This window comes from Natator depressus, chromosome 8 (genome assembly GCF_965152275.1).
Source record: "Natator depressus isolate rNatDep1 chromosome 8, rNatDep2.hap1, whole genome shotgun sequence".
Classification (NCBI taxonomy): Eukaryota; Metazoa; Chordata; order Testudines; family Cheloniidae; genus Natator; species Natator depressus.
The window spans coordinates 89,923,857-89,945,604 of NC_134241.1; the positions used below are offsets into that span (position 1 = coordinate 89,923,857).

The window sequence follows — 21,748 nt, forward strand, 5'->3', positions numbered from 1 at the left end:
TTTGTTGAAGAATTGCCACTTTTAGATCTGTAATCAAGTGACTTGAAGTGTTCTCCAACTGGTTTTTGAATGTTACAATTCTTGACGTCTGATTTGTGTCCATTTATTCTTTTATGTAGAGACTGTCCGGTTTGGCCGATGTACATGGCAGAGGGGCATTGCTGGCACATGATGGCATATATCACATTGGTAGATGTGCGGGTGAACGAGCCTCTGATAGTGTGGCTGATGTGATTAGGCCCTATTATGGTGTCCCCTGAATAGATATGTGGACACTGTTGGCAACGAGCTTTGTTGCAAGGATAGGTTCCTGGGTTAGTGTTTTTGTTGTGTGGTTGCTGGTGAGTATTTGCTTCAGGCTGGGGGGCTGTCTGTAAGCAAGAACTGGCCTGTCTCCCAAGATCTGTGAGAGTGATGGGTCGTCCTTCAGGATAGGTTGTAGATCCTTAATGATGTGCTGGAGAGGTTTTAGTTGGGGGCTGAAGGTGACGGCTAGTGGTGTTCTGTTATTTTCTTTGTTGGGCCTGTCCTGTAGTAGGTGACTTCTGGGTTCTCTTCTGGCTGGTAATAGCTCACCTTTCCTGGTCACTCTTGTTACAGTGTGTATGGTAACACCCATTGTTTCATGTTCTCTGTGTATATAAAATCTCCCCACTATATTTTCCACAGTATGCATCCGATGAAGTGAGCTGTAGCTCACGAAAGCTTATGCTCTAATAAATTTGTTAGTCTCTAAGGTGCCACAAGTACTTTTCTTTCTTTTAACATAATTTTATTGTATGTTCTTTGTGTTGCCTTTTTTTTCTCTTAAGTTAAAAATTGAACAGCATTTCTCTTATCTTTAGAAGATTACTTTGGCAGCCAAAATTTTTCTGAAGAACACAAGTTATACAGAAGTAATGATTTTTAACAGTTTATATCTCCGCTAGATCTGAATGGAATTTTATGGCCAAAGAAAATGCATTTCTCTAGCCTAAGGGGTTTTCTCCAAGCCAATTTCAAAGGCCGGCGGCAAAAAATGAGGTTCAAGAACTTTTTGTAGCAGAAAGGATGCAAGAACCTTTTATAATGGAAAATGTTAGGCAACTTAAATATAAAGGTCACTGTAGATTTCAGAGTAGCAGCCGTGTTAGTCTGTATCCGCAAAAAGAAAAGGAGTACTTGTGGCACTTTAGAGACTAACAAATTTATTTGAGCATAAGCTTTCGATGAAGTGAGCTGTAGCTCACGAAAGCTTATGCTGAGATAAATTTGTTAGTCTCTAAGGTGCCACAAGTACTTATTTTCTTCCTACATTGTAGAGATATTTAAGAATCAAGAAGGAAAGGTAAATAGCCCCAAAATAATTAACTCATTACATACAATGTTCTGTTATACATTAACATGTGAAGGGATGTTGTCCAATCTTAAACCTTAAACCCACTGTAATCAGTGGAAAGACTTCCACTAACTACAATGGGTGTAAAACTAGGACCCCAAGTCAATGTAAATCTGGAGAGGTTATCCCAGATTCGGACAGTTTTTATATTTAGATGATTAGATGATTTTATATTTAGATGATTAATCTAAAAATTGTGATGGAGAATTACCGTATGTATCATTTTGTAAAGTTAAATAGTAATTCTGACCTATTTTGTTTTCAGTTGCAGAAAAACAATAGTCTGAGTAATTTAAAACTGCATTTGTTCAACTATTGCAAATTGACATTTCAGGAATGGTAGAAATGGCTTTAGGCGAGTAAGCATCTGATAGATCTGTTCCAAACTTGTGCCAGAGGATATTTTTCATTCATAGTCAGTATTCAGTAGGCTCATGTAAAATGCTTGATTGTTTATAAATGAAGATGTTTCTCTACAGCTGTTGCATGTAATTATGGAAGAGAGCTGGATCTAGCATTGGTTGTATTGTAGTCTTTGTTCCATGTAAAATTATTGTTTCAATATCCTGTTGTGGCTGCGATTGATTGAAGGACATATATTAAGGAAACAGTCTTTCAGGGCTATAATCCCTTTATGGGCCAAAATGTATTTTCGTTTGCAGGCTGAAATTAAGCGAGCCCTACACTAGGTGTTGTAGGATTGTGTGGTAGGATGTTTTATATTTAGGAGCTTTTTGATTGTGCCAGTTTTGCAGGGTAGGATTATACACAGATTGGACAATTCTTGTTTTAGACCAAATAATTCAGTCACTCTGTTGATACCTACTGTGGAGCAAGAAGGCATCAAGAGGTATGCAGAGCCAGATTTTTCTCTCTTTTGGAAAAAGACTCATTATAGACTTGTTCAAATAATAAAGAGCTTATATTAGCATAAGTATATTTACCAAGCCACCTTTAAATGTGTTCCTCAGTAACACTACAGACCTACATCTCTCCAAGGCTGAAGCATGTTTATTAATTAGATTTTTATCCTATTTGCCCTGCACAACTGAGCTATGTTTAAATCATACTAGGGGCCCTCCCCACCTTGAAGATAATTTTAGTTTTGCAGAAGTTTGATTAAAGCTTTATCACTCTTTCTTTTGTGATGCATAGGCTAACTTATAGTTTTAATTCCTTACACAAGGATAATTTTAAATATGAGCTGGAAATGAGGGCATACTATAATTCTCTATGGAGAATGTTCCAGACATGATTTTTTTCTATAAAGTTTCAATGTCCCCCACTGTCATGACAACAGATATAAGTTACTGATCCTATTATGTATGCATCATACTTTTAAGAGCAGACTGGAAAATATGACATCTTCCACTATAGTCATAATGAAGTGGAAGATGGAAGGAAGATGGTTTTCAGCCTAGATTTAATCAGGAAAGGACTTCATTGTACTTCAAAGAATGCAGGATATTTCATATGTTTGAACAGTAAGGGCTGAGTTCTAGTCCTTGTCTTTCCTAATTGATTAGTGGACTCCTGCGTCCCCTCAACAGTTGTCAATGATGGTACCTTTTGAAGTTTTAATCTCTAGGATTATGTGTGATGTAAAATATATATTGTGCTTTTACCACGGCTTTGTAAAATGCCAGCCCACAGAGGGGTTACAGAATAGAAAATAGTATAGATTCTTTGTTTTAATCCTCCCACTCCAATTGCCTGTAAATCCTTTAATCTGTGAACAAATACCCTTTTCTGCCCAGAGCTACTGGATTGAGTTCTGGCTAGTACCTGCAATGATGTTTCTACATAGAGAACAAACATTCACTTAAAGATTAGTTTGCCATAACGGGATGTGTGTGTTTCTGTTAAGCCCAATGCTGCCCTCAGATACATAGGTACAATTCTCATGAACTCACTGTTGATATCTAGCTAACACCAGTAAGAGCAGAGTAGCATTTATTCTTCTTTGAGTGATTGCTTATGTGCATTCCAATAGGTCCATGCGTGCGCTGTGTGCATGATCATCGGAAGGTTTTTCCCCTAGCGGTACCCATTGGGTCAGCTGTGGAGACCCCTGAAGTGGCACCTTCATGGCAATGTATATAGGTCCCTGCCGACCCACTGCCTGCTCAGTTCCTTCTTACCACCAGTGACCCTCATTGGAGCAGCTCAGTCTCTTGCATTCGCAAGTGCCTACCTAGTGGTTCCCTTTTCTTAGTTGTAAATAGTTTAGTTATATAGTCGTTTGTAGTTAGTTGGGCTTACTTTGGGGCGGTTTCCCCAGGCACCGCAGCATGCCTTGGTCGCAGGCGTTTAAGGCATGCGAGAGGTGTGTGAAACCTATGCCCACAGGCCATCCGCACGCTGCTTGTCTCAAGTGCTTAGAAGAGAGCCATCAGACGGATAAGTGCCCAATTTGAAGGCACTTTAGATCCAGGACTAAGAGAGAGTGGGACTATTGTTTAAAGCTCCTCCTGATAGTCAGCCCTCCGCCCCCAGTCAGCACCGGAAACAGCACCGGCATCATTGGTGTGCAGCGCCCCGGCCTTGGTGAGGGATGTCCCAACACCGAGAAAGGACTCCTCCAAGGAGCACGGCGCTGCTCCCCAGCTCGTAAGGCCAGTGCTACCAGGTGGCACCGCTCACAGTCCCCAGTGCCGCATAAGAAAAAGACGGACAGGGGTTGTTCACCAGTCAAGAAGCTGCGAGGGGATTCCAGCGGGATGCGTCCTCCAGCGGGACACCCACGGTTTGGACCTCAAAACCCGGCACCATTGACTCCGGCCCCAACAGGTGGCCCGTTGAGTCCGGTGCTGGTGGACTCCCCAACTCGGGAGGATTTGGAGGAAGAGCTTGACCTCCCCTCCACGCCGGATACCTAGGAAGCTGCACGGGACCTCATTGCCATGATGCCGCAGACCCCAGCCCCGCACATGCGAGCTCCAGCTCCGCAAGCTCAAGCCCTGTCAGCGGCACCGACGCTGGCACTGGCTGCAGCATCTATCCCGGCACTGCCTATGGCTCCGGCACTGATGGCGGCACCGCCCCTGCTTCTTCATCACTGCAAGCCCATGATGTTATGGTGCCGCTCACCATCACCCTGGTACCGCTCCCTGGCACTGTTGGGCTCTGCCCCCCAGTGGTCGGGCACAGGCGACTCAGCAACGTTGCTGGCTCGCCACACCCCCAGGGCTCCTGGGGACCCCGCCCGAGACAGAGACTTTGGGCTGTCACACTCAGGTGCAGCGCCCGAACCAGCACCATCATTTGTACTGGAGCCACCTCCAGTCACCGGGGGGCTCTGAAGTACCTGACCCAGCCTCCAGAGAGCCAGAAGGGCAGGAAGACCCTGTCCCACATGCCTCCTCCTTGCCAGATTAGGCGGTGGCGGGCACCACCACCCCGCTTCTGGCAGTGGACACCAAGACCTTCTTAGGAGGGTGGTCCTAAACCTGAATCTCCAGGCAGAGGAAGTCACGGAAGAGTCAGACCTGATGGTTGACATCCTTGCCCAGAGGGTCCATCTAGGGTGGCCTTGCCCCGATAAGAACGATCCAGAACACTACTAAGGTGCTTTGGCAGACTCCGGCAGACAACAGCAGAATCTTACCTTAAGTGACTTCTTCTAGCACCTATTCAAAATAATCTTTGCCTTTGCTGGCAAACACCTTAGTCCTAATTGGGACAAATTATTTTTCTTTAAAGTTTATTGGTAAACTCCTTTGACTATTGACAGTTTAACATATGAATTACTGTAGGCCTTAAAACTTAAAAGATGGATCAGAAATGCTGTTCACATAAGGGCTTAAATTTTGTCCAGTGTAATTATCTTGTTATTGTAAAAGCCAGAACTAAGCAATTTTAGTTAACATTTATCCCTTGAGGAAAGATCAAAGAAGCAGGATGTGTTTGTGCCATACTATTGGAGAGAGAGTAATGCCAGAGCAATAGAAGCTCTCAAATACATAATCTGATCTATTCATCTGACAAAATTAATGCATATCATTTTATGTTTTTATTTCATACATCTGTGTACACACACTATCAAGCCAATGCTTTAGTTTTCCCATATTTCAGTGAGCTCTCAGTACAAATTCGCCTGTTAAGGTAATAAGATCAATTCTTAATCCACCCAAACACATATGCAAATTAGAAGGCTTTTAAAATACAAAATACTTTATTACACTGCATACAGATCAGCAATTTGAATTGCTTTCTTTCTCCCACAAATACATCTGGTATACCTACAATATCACACATATTTACACTTTGTCCACTTAACACCTATGTAAAACAGATGCAGGTTAGCTCATTCAAATCTTTATGAACAGGAATCAGTTAATACTTGCAATATAAAGAATCTTAGTATGCATCACATTCACTATTAAGTTAAACTTTAAGATGCGGTACCACTCCTTCCAATCCACTAAATGAGTTAACAAGACCTCGTTAGTTTTTGTACTTTGAACACCACAGCAAAGATATTTGGGGGGGGGGGGGGGGGAGAGAAGGTCATCAATAAGCTATAGCTGTTACTTTGTGCCCTGTACTGATGCCCCAAAGACTAGATATGAAATATTGCTTCCAGTGTTACAAAAATACACAACCTCTGATGAGTTTTACTAGTTTATATAAATTTACTCCAGAATGTGAATACAAATAACTTTATTTTTTTTTAAAAAAGCTAATAATACACAAGTCAGGTGTGACAGAACTAGTTATTTAAAAGCCACGACTGTATTTTTGGACATCTTTTAAGAATCTATACAGATTTGTATTCCTAGAAGGTGACATCACTAGTCCGCAGCACAGAAGTTATAGTAGGAGTTAAAGTTCTATGACATGGTTTGTTAGTTCAAATTGTGCTGTTTACACAGAATTGTAAGATCTATAATATCATCCAGTAGCTTCAAAAGACAAACAGCTGTTACATCAAGGTAATCTTGATGCAAAAAGCACATCAACAGGTGTATGCAAATCTGTAATATTTACAAAATACAGTATCACTCTACAATTTTCTTATAAAACAAAAGGTAAGGAGTTGATGTAGATGACGATGTAGGGGAGAGAGAGTTCAGAAAGTCCTTTTCCTCTGTAACCTTCACTTCAGAATCATCAAAAAGCAACCACTTTCCCTCATATTCCTTCAAGCTTTGTAACACATACAAAGCTTTGTTTTCCAGTCCACTGAAAGCTATACCATTTTGATCACCATTTTCAGTACTTTTATCAAACTCCAAGATCCCATTAGTACTGGTAGACTCAAAATTTTTATTTTCAGTTAGTGTATTAACAACCTTATCAGGGTTAGTTGCTTTGTTGTTGTACAAGTCACAGTCAGACTTACTTTTTTGTCCTCCGAGAAGTCCAACAGCTTCCATATTCTTTTTGCTCAAAGTTTTACTTGACTGTGCATTTCCATTGACTCTAAAAGAGACTTCACCATCATCATAATCTTCAGCAACAGCTCTTGCTTCCTCCTCATTCAGTGGTTCTGGCTTAATCACTTCATACATCTGGTCAGTGATGAAATTGCCCTTGTCTAATTCTAAACTATTAAGATCTGTAATTTTGACAGAGGCAGTGTAGTGTCCACTGCTAATTGTAATGCCACTGTGCATTACTACTGCAAATAATCCATAGGTATCATTAGTAGACTTTGTGCTCCATTCTTCCAGTGACAATTTAAGAGGTGTCAATAAGGGAGTATTTATCTTTGACAGTCCACCATAACAATCAAACCTTTGAAAGAAAAATGGTAAAGTTAGATTATTGCATCATTTCACATTTTTCTTTGCGTGACCTACAAATGATGGGGGGGAAGTTTCTAGCCTTTTTCTGCTACTCCAATGTATAGACGCTTAAAAACAACAACAGAAAACTTTTCTGCTTGTTTTATAACTTATAAATAATAGGAATGTCAATTCTGGTCTTCCCCAGTATCACTAAAAAAAATTATTGGGGAACTCAAAGGATGTGTATTAACACACAACTTAACTAGAAGGGTGAAACAATCTTTAACCAAGATTTCCTCTCTCTAAAATGTTAATTATTGGCACTAACTAGATGTTAACTAAAAATCAAAAATTTTAAACAGTGATTAAAAATCCCTTCTTCTCTCAATTGCTCAGCTTTCTCTCTTGTTGTCCTATTTTTTTCTTCCAGCCAGATTAGAAAGGAGCTGACTTTCTCATGTATAAACTAGTCAGGCTCTCAATGGGTGTGACCTAAGACAGTGTTTTGGCTCACTGTCTTTGGCAGTTCTTGTTTGTTTTGCAGGTGTCTTTTGTTCTTCCAAGCCTAGTGATTTCGATATTGTATTGCTATTCCAAGTTAAAATGCTGAAACCAAAAAGTGGAACCTTAGAATAAACTTTCCAGACAGTTTCAGCTGCATCCCTGACTCCAATATTAAGTTTGATCTCTCTGTTCTTACTTCCTTGCACTTTGGCTGACGATACCTTTGCAGAAAGCATTCAAGATCGTTCAAAGGGAAAATGAGGAGACTGGATTCAGTTCAAAATAGCATCACTGGCCTGGATGGAAGTGTGAATATTTTTGAGTGAGGATCTGAAGATCACCAGGACAGAAGAAAAAAAAAGATGACTTTTGGAAAATGGCTATGTAACCTGGAAATTGCTAACTAAATCCTCAAGGAAGACAAAGTGTTGTTTAAGCTTATAAACAAACTGAGGATCAAAAATATTGAGGGTCCCTGTGACAAAAACCCCCTATAGTTTTATTTTTGAATTGCTTGCAGAAGGATCAGAAACGTATGGGCTCTTCCGTCTGACTCAGAATATTAATTAAAACAAAGACATGCCTAAAATTAGTTTGCATATCAAGGAATACGTACAAGAATGCAAGGTAAACATTTTACAACTCGAATGGACTACTGAAGAGGAGGCAAAGCAGAAGACTGAGGTACCTTCATTAGCATTCTGCTCTAATTCCATCAATTAGGCTTTTTTATTTTGTGATTGGATTTTCATTTCTACAGCTCCAGAAAGCTAAAGATTCCTACAGCACTCATGGCACTTGGGAGAAATTCATTATTTAGGAGCTCAGAAGATTACCAGACAAAATTTTGTACCATAACCCTTTGAAAATGTGGTTATTTTACAAACAGACACATTTATATTGACTATAAATATATGTACATAAAGTTGCTATCAGTAACTGTTTACAGGGTATCCTATCACCACTCATTTGTCAATTCATGTTTTGTGCTACTCCTAGCACTTTCCACCTGCAGATTCCCCAAGCACTTTATAAACATTTAATTAAGTTTCAAAATACATCTTGAATGAAAGTATTATCCCCATTTTATAGATCGGGACTAAAGCCCTGAGAAATTAAGTGACTTGTTCAAGGTCACACAGGAAGCTTCTAACAGATTTTTGGAACAGAATATATCTCCTGATTCCCAGGCCTCATGCTTCAACCTCTAAAACATCCTAAATCAGTAAGTCAAGTTGTAACATTGGGTAATTTCATTTAATATCTTGAATTCTGATTCTGTGCAGTATTGAGTGGCAGGAACATGTTCTGGGACTGAAGTAAAGTGGTGGAATATTGAGCCAATAAGCAGTTTGTCTGTTTACTGCTTCCTGAGGAAATGATGCAGGTGGCAGGAAAGTAATCACTTGTAATTTATAATACTGGGAGGGCTGGAAAGCCAGATCAAATCTGCATATGTTGTTTCAACATATGAAAAACTGTAAATGAGCTCAGTAATGTTATATCATTAAATTTCCAATTTAGTGGTTGGATGATGATTACAACAAATAACCTTAATACATTTCACAATATAATGAAAATGTATTCAAATGTGGCCTTCTGTCACCTTAAGGTTATTTCTCTACAGAGATCTGAATAGTGCTATTGTGACTTACTCAAGCGCTTTTCCAACTTACTCCCAAAACAATTGTATTAAGTATGTTGCTGTAGCCAATTCTCAGATTTGTACTGTTATTGTACTATTCTTATTCATTTCTATTTGCTAGAATATTTTTATTCACATTCATAAATTTGGAAGAAAAAGTAGATATTGAAATTAGGCATGGTAACCTTTTCAGCAAAATAAAGATTTACATAGTATAAGAGCATATTGCCAATGCTCAGCTACAGGTACGAACATAAATGGGACTTATAGTAACTGAATTAATTTAGGGGAGTTTTTTAAAAGTCAAAGACATAGTCAAATTACTATGGTCCAAATTTGGTATACCTTAAAAATATGTTTTGAACTTGGGAGGCTAATCTCCAGTATTTTCTTTCTAAAATGTCTTCTACTCCCTCAGTGACAAAATCTCTACCATCTGCAGTTGCCAAATCCAGTTTTATGCGCTGTAGCTTTTTAACTACCTATCCTGAAATAGTTAACCTATCCCCATAGTTGATATTAGCAAGTAAACAAGTCCCCCCCCCCCCCCCCCCCAAAAAATTTCAAGCTCCATTAGGAACACAAGAAAACAATGTTGGCATGAGACGTTGAGAATATTTTCCCCAGCTTTCACAAGGGTATTACAAAACTTGGTAATCTAAACACTGAGAAAATTGTTTTGTGGCTTGCTAAAATATGAAGAGCCTGTGCTAAACAGCTAAATAAACTACTTATATTCTCTGTTTTCACAAGGGATTTTTCAAAAAGTTAAATTCAGGCTACAAACAAGTTTTGTTATTTAAACTTTTGCATCTGTTTTGGCAAGGTTTCTCTTCCAGCAGCACTGTTGCTTAATATAGTTTATCTGCAATACTCACTCTAAGCCATTAGCAGCAAAGCACTTCAAGTGAACGGTTATAACTTCAGGCATTTTATCAAATAAAAGACTGCGTTCTGCTTCTGTGTAATGACGGCAGTTTTCACAGAAATATTTATCCTCTCCCACAATCCTCTCTACTGATGCAAACTGTGAAATTGCCCATTTTAGGGTCTTCATTTCTGTTTTTGGCTCTGGAGAAACTACAAAAGAGAATTATTACAGATAGTTATTTACATTTCCAATATATACCACAAGAATTTTAAAACAGAGCTATAAAAGTTGACACTTGCAAGAACTAGTATTAAAGTTAAGAATATTAAAAATGCACCAAATAGACTGAAAACCAAGATAAGCAAATCATCTCTGCTCACTGAATTTCAGGAAGTGCAAAAATGAGAGATACTAGCCAGGATGTAGATTAACTCAGATTGAAAAACAGTTGGTATGCTGCTGTGTTTCAGATTTAAACAAAAGGTCTTCAAAGGCTGAGATAAGACAAGTGCACAACTCCCACTGACTTCCCTAGGAATTGTGCACACGTATCTAAGAGCAGAATTTGGCCCATTTTTAAAAGGTAGGTAGGTTTCCAAAATAACTAGCAAGTTCTCTTCCCCTGTCATGTCTGGCTTGCACTGACAGCTTTAAACCAGATTTCATATATATAAAAAAAAAGCTTCACTGCCAACATCTGCAGTGGTAGTAACTTTTAAATCTTTAAAAAAGAAAACGTAATTGGAATTAGGTTTAGTCTATTTTAATTCAAGATTAATATTTTCATCTTTCCCCACCTAATGTAATAGGAAGTCAGGAATAGTAAAATCTCCCCCAAATTACATCATTGGGAGTTAAAACAACCTTTTCTTTACTACCCTGAATTTAGAAGTTTTTAAAATCAGTTTTTACAACTTTGAAATAAATTTTAGTGTGTTACTATATGTGCATCAGTTTTGGAAAATTCATATAAAACAAATATAAATCATCAATACTTGTGAAGTAGCCTTAGGGACACCATACAAGAAACACCAATATAATTTGAGAGAAAAAGTACACAAAAATATAAAATGCGTAGTATCTTGGTGACACTCTAAAGGAACAATGACAATTTACATTTTCAAACAGAAACTTAAAAAAAATTTGAGCATGCTTCATGCAGTATATATCCTGTTTTTTCTCAAAGGGTTAGATATGGGGTTTTCTACTTCCCTGCTCCTTAAAAGGATTTTTTACAACAAGGGAGAAAGGGTAGGCCCACGATCATCATTATCAAACTGATCAATTGTGAGAAAGGAACTAAAATTGACTATATACACCAAGTTGTTAGATGCACAAAACAAGCTGGAAAAAAATATTTCTCTAACATTTTACTCTGAGGGATTAGTTATAACTACATTAGGCAAAAAAAAAAAAAAAAATCCAGATAGAAATGCTCTTTCAAGTTGATAGTGTCCATTCAAATGAATAAAAGGATTGCAAGCACCTGTGTCATATCAGGAGAGTGAATTTAAAATAACATTTTTAATGCTTTTTGGATCCATCCATATTATCAAGGCTATGGTTTCCAATTCTAAAGAAAATCATAAGATATTGACGTGGCCAGGACCAAAAGCAATTTCTAGTAACATTATAAACACCAAGGGCACCCCAAAACTATAAATGTATGAATCAGATACGTACATTGTGACCCTTTACTGTTACTTACTTTCAGAACTCTCTTCTGCTTTAGAAAGTTCATCTTCTTGTACTGGGACACTGATGTCCTGAAAGTCTTCTCTTCTTTCAGTAAAACATTCACACTCCAAACATCGTGTTCTCAATACCAACTGACCCTGGAACAGTTTCTCCACTAATTCAAAAACAGCTAACTCTGAACCTAGAAAAAGTTACATAATAGATTATGTTTATATTAACAATAAAGTTCTTATTCAGAGTAGTACATTAAGGACAGTTATTGGTACTATTCTTCCTGAACTGGCATTAAGCACAACAGACTTGGTCTCAGTTTTAGATATTCACATTCCTTCATTTGTATTATAATATTTAACAGACCATAAAAACCAGCACATGATGACTGTATATTGAATAAAGCATATGAAAAAAAAATCTTGATCTTGAAATATTCAAATTTTATTTTAAGATTAGATTCTAGATTTATCCTTTATTGAAAATGTCCCATCTTGGGTAATTTGTTTTGTATCATTCATGGATTGTGTATATGTTGGCATTAACCTTAATGATAAATAATTCTCTTGTGCGGAACAAACACTTGTGGACTTTTCAAGTTCACAACCCACATTCTACATTATAAATTAGCAAGAGGTAATACGAGTATAAATTTGGCATTCTTCTAAGCTTTTTACATTGCATTACTACAATGAGCCTTATTTTCTGTTCATGCTCTAATTTCTAATTATTATTATATATCTTAGATACATCTGTATGTCAGGTATTTTATATATATATATATAATCTAGGATTACGTTAGGTGTAGAAATTTTCCATTTAAGGAAAAATAGATTTCAAATCCTCACTATGGTATTTGAGCACCAACTTCCCCGATGTATTGGTTTCTTAGTCCTACTGTGTTTACATTAAGCCCACGCTTTTACTAACCTTCTTGTAGTGGTTTTTCAGTTCTTTTTTCACCAGCACTTTCCACAGGGGATGCAAGTTCACAGTATTCTTTTATATTACCACTTTCACACTTTACAGATGCCTTTTCAATCTCACAGGCATCAGTTTCTTTCATCTGCTCTTTGGATCCCAAGTTGTTTGCTAGCTTTCCGACACTACAGAATTTAGACAGAATGCTGGGCTGTTTGCCTGAAGACTTAAACCAGTTTAATTTAAGTCGTGATTTCTTCTGTGTTGGCTTTGCAATCTCATTTTCAATAGAATACTTATCAATGGCTTCCGTATGATTTTCTAGTTTCTCCGCTGTTGCTTTCCTCTTTGACCTGGTCTGTCTCTGATTTTCTTCTACTGCATTATGCTCCTTGGATACTTTAGATTTTTTCTTTGCATTCCCACTCTCAGTGTCACTTTTCCTTTTCCCAATTCCTTTGGATAGTTTGTCTTCAGAACTCTCTGCAGTGTGACTGCTTGTTGCATAGTCATTTTCCTCAACAGCGCTGTTAATGCCATTGCTTTCAGTATTTTGATTAGACTTCTCCAAGTGAGCTACAGGCTCTTCCACTGGCATATTTTTCAATTCTTCCTTCTTCAATATCTGACACGTTTCCTGGATGTTACCAAGAATACACTGCAATACTTCCTGGGCATCATGTTGCAGATATCCTTCATACATAGGGTTAAGTTCTCTATAAAGAAAAAGGGAAGTGTTATATAGTTTTGAAATGATATATCTGGAGACTACCACTTGATCAGTTATTGTGTTACAATGGAACTCCTATGCAGATCTTATATTTTTAATTTACATCTGGCAGTGAGAGAGTCCACAGACTGGGGTGGAAGCACAAGAAGAGTCAAAGAGGAAGGATCTGATCGTTTCAGGAACGAATACAAAATTGTGTAGCACTTCTGTGTTAATCACAAAAGGATGAAAATATTGGAACATAAGACTACATTTTACAATAGACGTTAAGAAACTAATACTAAAGGATTGATACAGATGTATTAGTTTGTAAAACACTTATGTTCTCAACTGAAAGACTATATATAAATACAGACACAAACTCAAAATATTCATGTGCAATAAATGTTTCTGGACATTTTACAGATGAGAAAGCTGAGGCCAAAGAAGTGAATTGACTTGACTAATGTCATAATTTGGAGGCAGTCTGGCATAGAACCCACATGTCTTAACTCCTTGTGTCCCCTCTCTATTTTCTAGACACTGCCTTTCTGTGATAGAACAATACCACAAGATCAATGTCCAGGTGTATTATCAATAAACAACACCAGTTTACCTCAATTAAGTGCTACAATTGACAAAAAGCAGAGCAGTTTTAAGAACTACTTCGGCACTGGATTAAGAATAAAAAAAATAGACGTTCACCACTGCAGACTGTTTACTAAGTAGCTAACTATAATATGATTTGAGATTCAAAATTAGGGATGTTTGGATAAAAAGTCCAGGCCTGAAGAGAAGGTCCATGTACCACAGGTAGCCATGGAAAGGAGGCTAGGGGCAAATGGCCATTTCACAGGCTGAATCCTGCAAGGTGCTGAGCACTCTAGCCCTGATCCAGCAAAGCACTTAAGCACATACTTAAATTAAAGCATTTGTGTAGTCCTAGTGACATAAACATATTTAAATGCTTTGCTGGATCTGGGCCAAAGTACTCAGAACCTTACAGGATCAAGGCCTGTAATCTTAGCTCTAAACTTTGATACGACAAGAGATACCTGAAACAGTAGATGCACAAATTTTATCTTGGGCCACCTTCCCACAGTAAAATTGACTGGGATTATATCAGTTTCACTATGTGGCTGCTAGAGAATTCTACTTAGCAGCAGAACTGATGCAATCCCCTGCATGGAATGTGGAAAAAACACACATTTCCTACGCTGGTGTATCAAATTTAAGAACATCAACCCCCAACTTTTTCTTAAAATTGTAATACACAAATTATAATCAGCTCGAATTTCAGTGAAAATTCTGACATTTAATTTAAGATTATTTATACCTAAGTGTGTTTAGTAGCCTTCTTGGCTGAGTAGCAAGTTCATCTGTATATTTTTCTGGATTTAATAGAAAGCTGGCCTGAAGCTGTTCCACTGAAAGAATCAAGGAATGCAAACTGAAGATTAGTTCATAACTTGCCAAAGGATCTTCTTTACAACTTCCCTGTAATCATAAAAGAAAAGACAAATAGTTGAGCTTTTGCCTCTGAATACAACAGTTGAAGGTTTTTTTCCCTGCCTCCTTCATCCCTTTTCTGTCAGTCATTGACAGCATTTTTATCAGTTAAAGGGATGGAAGCAGGTGCTTCTTGAAACATTAAATATATTGCTTCTTTGCCTGTAGAAAGTGAGTATGAACGACAAACAGATTCCACCAGATATTCTAGCCCCAAAATAACTCTAGGGCGGGGGTCAGCCTGGGTCCTGCTGCCACTCTGAGGTTAGCCGCTGCAGCTGCGGAAGTCACGGAGATCCCAGAAAGTCACAGAATCTCTGACTTCCGTGACCTCCGTGAAAGACTTGCAGTCTTACTTATAAACCTTCCAGAAATAACTTTGAAGAGCAGTGTTATAAGTTGTAAATGAGTCAAAAATTATTCCACTATAATAAAGGTAAATTTTCTTCAACAGGAAGTTAAAGAAAGCTCTTTACTGTGTGCCCCTACATATTCCAAGATATGACACTTTAATTTATGCTGCTCTTACTTGCATAATTACAGCTAAAGAAAGATCAAATGATACATATAAAATTTACCTTGTCTGACTTTTGTTCTCCTTCATCCTTTAACATTTCTCTCTTTTTTGAAATAATGTTAAATAAGTGTTTCACTCCAGTTTTAAAGCCAGGGCAAAAATATAACACCTAGCAGCAGCAGTATAAAACAAGAAAAAAAACAAGAAAAAAAAACTGTAAAGTTAGCAAAAGTTGTACAAGAAACTAAAGTTAAAACTAATATTAAAAGTCCATGCACATAGGCCAAGATCTGCTTCTGCATCTCCTAGGTTGTTACACAGCACGCAAGGATGCAGAAACCTTGATGGCCCAGACTTTGCAAATATAGGTAGAGTACAATTTAAAAATAATATTTTATATATATATATATATATATAAATGTGTTAAAAACTTAAGCACAAAGGTAAAGAAGTTCTACCTAGGTACTTATGTGGTTCTAATCACTGTGGCATTTGAGGAAATGGAGGTCATAAATACCGTAATACCTCAAATATTAACGAATTTATCCTCCCAAAGTCCTTGTGAGAATTCTTTCCTATCTCCACTTTACAAGTAAGGAATTGAGGAAGAAAGATTAGGCGCTCAATCCAACATCCACTGGAAGTCTGTTGCAGATCAGGGAACCTTGTCTACCAAATTTCAGCCCAACAATTTAACCATGAGACCATCCTTCAAAAGTTAAACTTCTCCCTGCTACTCAACACTCATTTTACAGTACAGTGAGAGTAAATACTGCTGATATTCAGGAATGCATAGCTGTAGTGGAAAGCTTACTTTTGAATTCCCCGACTATACAGTTATCTCCACTAACTAAAACTAAGGTGGAAATTTGAAAAAGTCTCACTCATAATACTTAAAATGCCAAAGGGAGTCAGATGTCCAACTCCCAGTGATTTTAAAGCTTCAAAATTTAATAAGAATTGGGCAACTGACTCCCTTAGGCACTTGAAAATTCCACCCAAGTGGTTAAAGGGATAGAAGATAAGTCAGTTAACATGAATGACTGAAAAGTAAACTAAACAGTGTTTCATTTTCATCACTTATACTGTTTATTTTTTCACTTCACTACACTTTTTAAACTTGTGTAGAGAAGTGACTAGTCATCGGTTTGACTTTCTAGTTTCCTGCACTAGTACAAAGATAGAGTTTCCAACATTGCAGGGGAGTGCTTCAGTTTTAAAAGAGATTCAAATTAGTTATTTTTTTAATTTCATAAATTGGGAAACAAATAATAAAATTGAGAGTTTCAACTACTTGATAGCATCCCTTAGAATATTCCAACTATTAGTGTTGGATGGAACTTTGCTTTATTAGATTAAAGGGCAATCTGCATCCCTCTGCAGAATACAAAGCGATTTACACCACCAGGTTCTGCCTCCACTCGTGCACCCAACTTGGCACAATGACGCAAAACGAGGAAAGTGGTGTGGTCAGAGAACAAGTTTGGTCAACTCATGCCCAATCCTGGAAGCAAACCTTTAGGGCAACGCAGTAATTTCTTTATATAACAATTACTCCTGCATGTGCGCAGGAGTAGATATAGATACATGTGCATCATTGGCTGCCTTGAGTGTGTGGTATCTCCCTTCAATCTCATTTTTACCCAATACTTTGTCAAAGCAGGAGTCTAAAATGCTTGTATAAAATGTTTAACGACAACACAAATATCTTTTCCCATCCCCAAAATATGAATTTACCTGAAGTATGCTGTTAAGGTAACAAGTATTGCCAAGATTGTTCAATCCCACAAAAGGCAGCATGTTGTCTTTTTTCTCACAACTAATGGGTGAAGGAGGCTGTGCTGCAGGAACAACCTGATCACTATTAAACAGAGAAGAGAGTATGTAATAGAAAGCAAGGCTTTTTTTTTTTAAAAAATATCTTAGAACACATGCATATACATCTCCTTGACCTTTTGAAGTGTTTGTCCTTCACATTATTAACTTCTTACAAAACATATTTTAACACTTGGGGCTGGATTTTTAAAGGGAGTTGGGTGCCTAAATACCTTTAAAAATCTGGCCCTTGCACTACTATATAAAATTAATCTTTGTATACTGTCAACAGATCATAGATGGCACCAAAACTACCAGTTTTTGAAACTCATGCTATGCTGTATGCGCAAAGATGGAACCACTCAACAGAAACAGTATTTTCTAGGAATTTATGCAAAAAGATTTGCAATAAGCACACAGATATTCCAGGAATAGTACAATACCCATGTGTAGGGCCCTACCAAATTTACAGCCATGAAAAACGCATCATGGGCCGTGAAATCTGGTCTCCCCTTCGTGAAATCTGATGTTTTGTGTACTTTTACCCTATACTATACAGATTTCACATAGTACACCAGCGTTTCTCAAATTGGAGGTCCTGACCTAAAGCGCGTTGGGAGGGTTGCAAGATTATTGGGGGGGGGGGGGGGTGTCACAGAATTGCCACTGTTACTTCTGCTCTCCCTTCAGAGCTGGGTGGCAGGGCGCCCAACTCTGAAGGCAGCACCCTACCAGCAACAGCACAGAAGTAGGGTGGCAATACCATACCATGTCATTCTTACTTCCGCGCTGCTGCTGGCAGCACTGCCTTCAGAGCTGGGCTCCCAGCCAGCAGCTGCTGCTCTCCGCCTGCCAGGCTCTGAAGGCACTACCACCACCAGCAGCAGTGCAAGAGTAAGGGTGACAGTACCATGACCCCCCTATAGTAACCTTGCAAACCCTGCCCACCAGAGCCCCCTTTTGGGTCAGGACCCCTACAGTTACAATACCATGAAATTTCAGATTTAAATAACTGAAATCATGAAAATTATTATTTTTAAAATCCTCTGACTGTGAAATTGAACAAAATGGACCGTGAATTTGGTAGGACACCTATGTATGTACTACACCTGGTCAGGCAGTTTTTTCTGAAGTCCTTCAAACAAATATGGAAAAAATCCTACAAGTTTTTCTATAATGTTTGAGTTATTCAGAGACTTAGTTACTGCAGCACTAAGTGAAAAATGCCACAGTGTATACTTTCCATTCTAACCCTTCCCATCACCAAAAGCTTGTCGTCACAGAAATTCCTGCACACAAATCCAAGGGCAAGACTCAGTCCATTATGCAACGAAGCAACCAAAAGCTAATGTAGAAGCATTAGACTGATAACGCATTCCACTGGTGTAACAGAACAAACGCGTTAAATGGTCATCAGTGCAGCTGTAATTTTCCTTTTCCCATCTAACCCTCTTCATTACCTGGTATGAAGTGAGCTGGAAGCCTCATTCTGGAATTGAGGGACACTGGTGAAATGTAATGGAAGAAAGCTAGTACTGGAACTGCCAATGTTTGTACAAGTACTAGAAATAGGACTTTAAAATCCAGAACCTTGCCCAGGCTCACTTAAATCTCATTTTGAAAAACAGGTTTGTTGTTTGCAAATTCTTTAAAGCCAGAATATCAATTTGTTTAAAATAACTTGGTACGTAAATCTGAATAAGTATCCTTTGTTAGCTTTGTGTATTGATCACATTCTCCACAAGTTAAAAAGACATTCTACAGGCAAGGTTAACATCCATAGTAAGTGTAAACTCAGTCACCTCTCATTTTCTTAAATTAGGTTTCAAGTACCAAAATCAGTTCAGTTAGATGAAACCGACTCAAGCATTCCATTATAATATGCTTTGTGACATTTATTCTCTATTGGAGCAGTGCAGTAAGCATAACAGTTTCGTTTTCAAGAGCCAGGTTGATAAGACATCCATTTATTAAGATGTTTTTTACTCCCACTTGTCCATTATTAAACAAACTATTTCTGATATAAAATAAAAATACTTATTAGAACGTTTAGCATTGACCTAGGTTATAATCAGAAAATCTTCTCTTACATACATTTCTGAGCCTCTGTATTCTGAACTCTTTTGTTCATTTTCTTGTGAATCTGTAAAATCCAGTGCTCTTTTAGTTTCCTTTTTTTGGAAAAGCTTCAGGGAAAGCCTGTTTTTCTTTGACGGGCTACCTCTCAAAAGCCCAGTAGCGTCACTTGGTAATACACCTGGCATTTTTTCCTCACTCACAAATAATAATGGGGACGGGGAATAAGATCACCCTAGACAGAAAGCTGCAGTCGGCAGTAACACCTGTCAAATACATAATGTTACATTTACTTTTATTATGGGAAGCGGCCATGCATGCAGTAAAAGTTCATGACTGTGCTTTCTAGTGGCCCGCGTGGCTCAGAGGACTGGGCAAGAGCCGTTCCACCTTCAGCACTCCGAATCTAGGCGGGAATTGGAAATGACCAAAGCCAGGTCGTCTCTCCTGGCTGTGTCCAGGGGCCTGCCTGCAAGGGGCTATGCTGACGTTTCAGTGTCGTGTAGAAGATCGAGCCCACCTCACAGCAGACACGGTCTACACCGCCTGGTGCCCGTGCGGCATTTCCAGCAGGGAGGCCAAGGGACGAATGGGCTGGAGCCTGCCTGACCCGCTCTCGAGAGCAGGGCTGTTGTTGGGGGTTCGGTGGCGGGGAAGCCCGCCCAGCGACAGCACCTTCTGCGAGCCCTAACAACCCGAGCCTGCAGCGGGGTTCGGCCCCGACGCGGGAAAGCGGCCGCTGCCCCGCACCACAGGGCCCCTGGCGCACCCAGCGAGCGAGACTAAAGCAGACTAAGCCCTTTATTCCAGCCATGCCCCCTCCCCCCGAGGAGAGTGACCCCGACGGAGCGTGTCCCCGGGAAGGAATTACAGGCTCCCCAGGCACATCTTGAGGCGGGCGGGGAAACCCCCAAACTCCACCAGCCCCAGGGTGAGTGGAGGCGCCCTCTCCCCTCCCCCGCTCCTGACCCGCAAGGGACGGGGTGAGTCCCCTGACTCCCGGGGGGAGGGTCCCTGCCGGCGCCGCGTCTCCTCACCCGCTACATCTTCGCTTGGCCCCGGTGCCGCCGGGAGGGGGCATGCTCTCCCAGAATCACCCTCCCTGGTTGCTATGGAGACTACAGGGCGCCCCAGTCCCGCGCTCCCCACAACGGGAAAGTTGGCGGGTTTTCCCTAGCCCCAGGACCCGACACCTGCCCCGTCGCGCCAGGGCGTGTGCGGCCTTCCAGAGCAAACGCCAGCAGAGAAATCCCTCCAGGACCCTCGGGACTGAAAGGGTAGCATCGGCCAACAGAGCGTCGGCTCCTCACAAAAATCTGGTAGGAGCGCTAGGCCGCATTATGGGGCGCCCTAGGAACCCCACCACAACTGTCTGTCTCCTGGACTCAGGCAATATATTGGCCAGCCCGCGGGGTCCTGGCGGGGCGCGCGTGTGCGGCGGTAGAGGCCTGGCCAGAGGGCTCGAGCCTGGGAAGGGGATGGGACGGGTTAAACCATCGTACATGGATGGCTGCTCCCCCCTCCCTTTCCAAGGGAAGTGAGTAGGTCCTTACACGCAGACTCAACCCCACCCACCCTCTGCCGCCTCCGCCAATAACAGCGCGAGAAGATCACCCAATCAGCGTTTTGCGCGAGCGGATTATTCCTATGAGGCTGTTCAAATGGTCCCGGGTAATTTAACGGCTCTCGGACTGGAGCGAGGCGTGAGAAGTGGGGGGACGCAGAGAGGGAGGCGTAGGGCGGAGCGCGGGTGGCGTGTGGGGGACGGACGGGGCAAAGCCGGCGCAGGCCCAGGCGGCTGTGCCCGTGCCCTGTGGGCAGCAGTTCCCCCGTGGTCCGGGGCGCTGTAACAGTCCGAGCACCGAGGCCAGCCCGAGCTGTGGGCGATGCGGCCTGGCGGTAGGGTGACCAGATGTCCCGATTTTATAGGCACAGTCCTGATATTTGGGGCTTTGTGTTATATAGGCGCCTATTACCCCCCACCCCCTGTCCTGATTTTTCACACTTCCTGTCTGGTCATCCTACCTGGCAGCCCCAGGGCTGGGGGAGAGCGAGCTTTGGAAAGAAGTGGCATGAATTAAGCAGCATCTCTAAGTAAGTCTGCTCAAAAAATTGCAAACTCCCCCCCCCCGCCCCAAGAACTTGCCCCTGGCTCAGCCAGCACGAGGAGCTCGTTGGGTAGCCCATGGCGGGTTCGCCTTCTGCTCGGCCCTGCGCTCAAGGTTTTCCCTGCAGCCAGCTGCGAGAAACCGATTGAGCCTGGGCACGTGGAAGCTGAGAGCTCTACGTCACCACTGGCCTCCCCGGGCTGGGCTTTCAAAAAACAATACATGAGAGACTCAGGATAAAACTCCAACTGTGAATATAAGGGTTGCAAAGAGG

General features: G+C 40.4%; 1 protein-coding gene across 3 annotated transcripts; it reads right to left on the minus strand.

The window, feature by feature from the left end:
- Positions 1 to 5,887: 5,887 nt before the first annotated feature.
- Positions 5,888 to 20,571, minus strand: USP1 (ubiquitin specific peptidase 1). Of its 3 annotated transcripts, XM_074961621.1 has the most exons (9): positions 20,404 to 20,557; positions 19,385 to 19,632; positions 17,213 to 17,336; positions 15,537 to 15,644; positions 14,786 to 14,946; positions 12,750 to 13,456; positions 11,839 to 12,009; positions 10,138 to 10,339; positions 5,888 to 7,117 (listed from the first exon to the last, which is right to left on the minus strand). In XM_074961621.1, the coding sequence occupies exons 2-9, from the start codon at positions 19,552 to 19,554 to the stop codon at positions 6,379 to 6,381; spliced, it is 2,382 nt and encodes a 793-aa protein (XP_074817722.1). In that variant the 5' UTR covers positions 19,555 to 19,632; positions 20,404 to 20,557; the 3' UTR covers positions 5,888 to 6,378. The 3 variants fall into 3 exon arrangements, with proteins under 3 accessions (XP_074817722.1, XP_074817723.1, XP_074817724.1); XM_074961622.1 differs by lacking the exon at positions 19,385 to 19,632 and having other exon boundaries at positions 20,404 to 20,571; XM_074961623.1 differs by lacking the exon at positions 20,404 to 20,557 and having other exon boundaries at positions 19,381 to 19,543.
- Between the last annotated feature and the right edge of the window lie 1,177 nt (positions 20,572 to 21,748).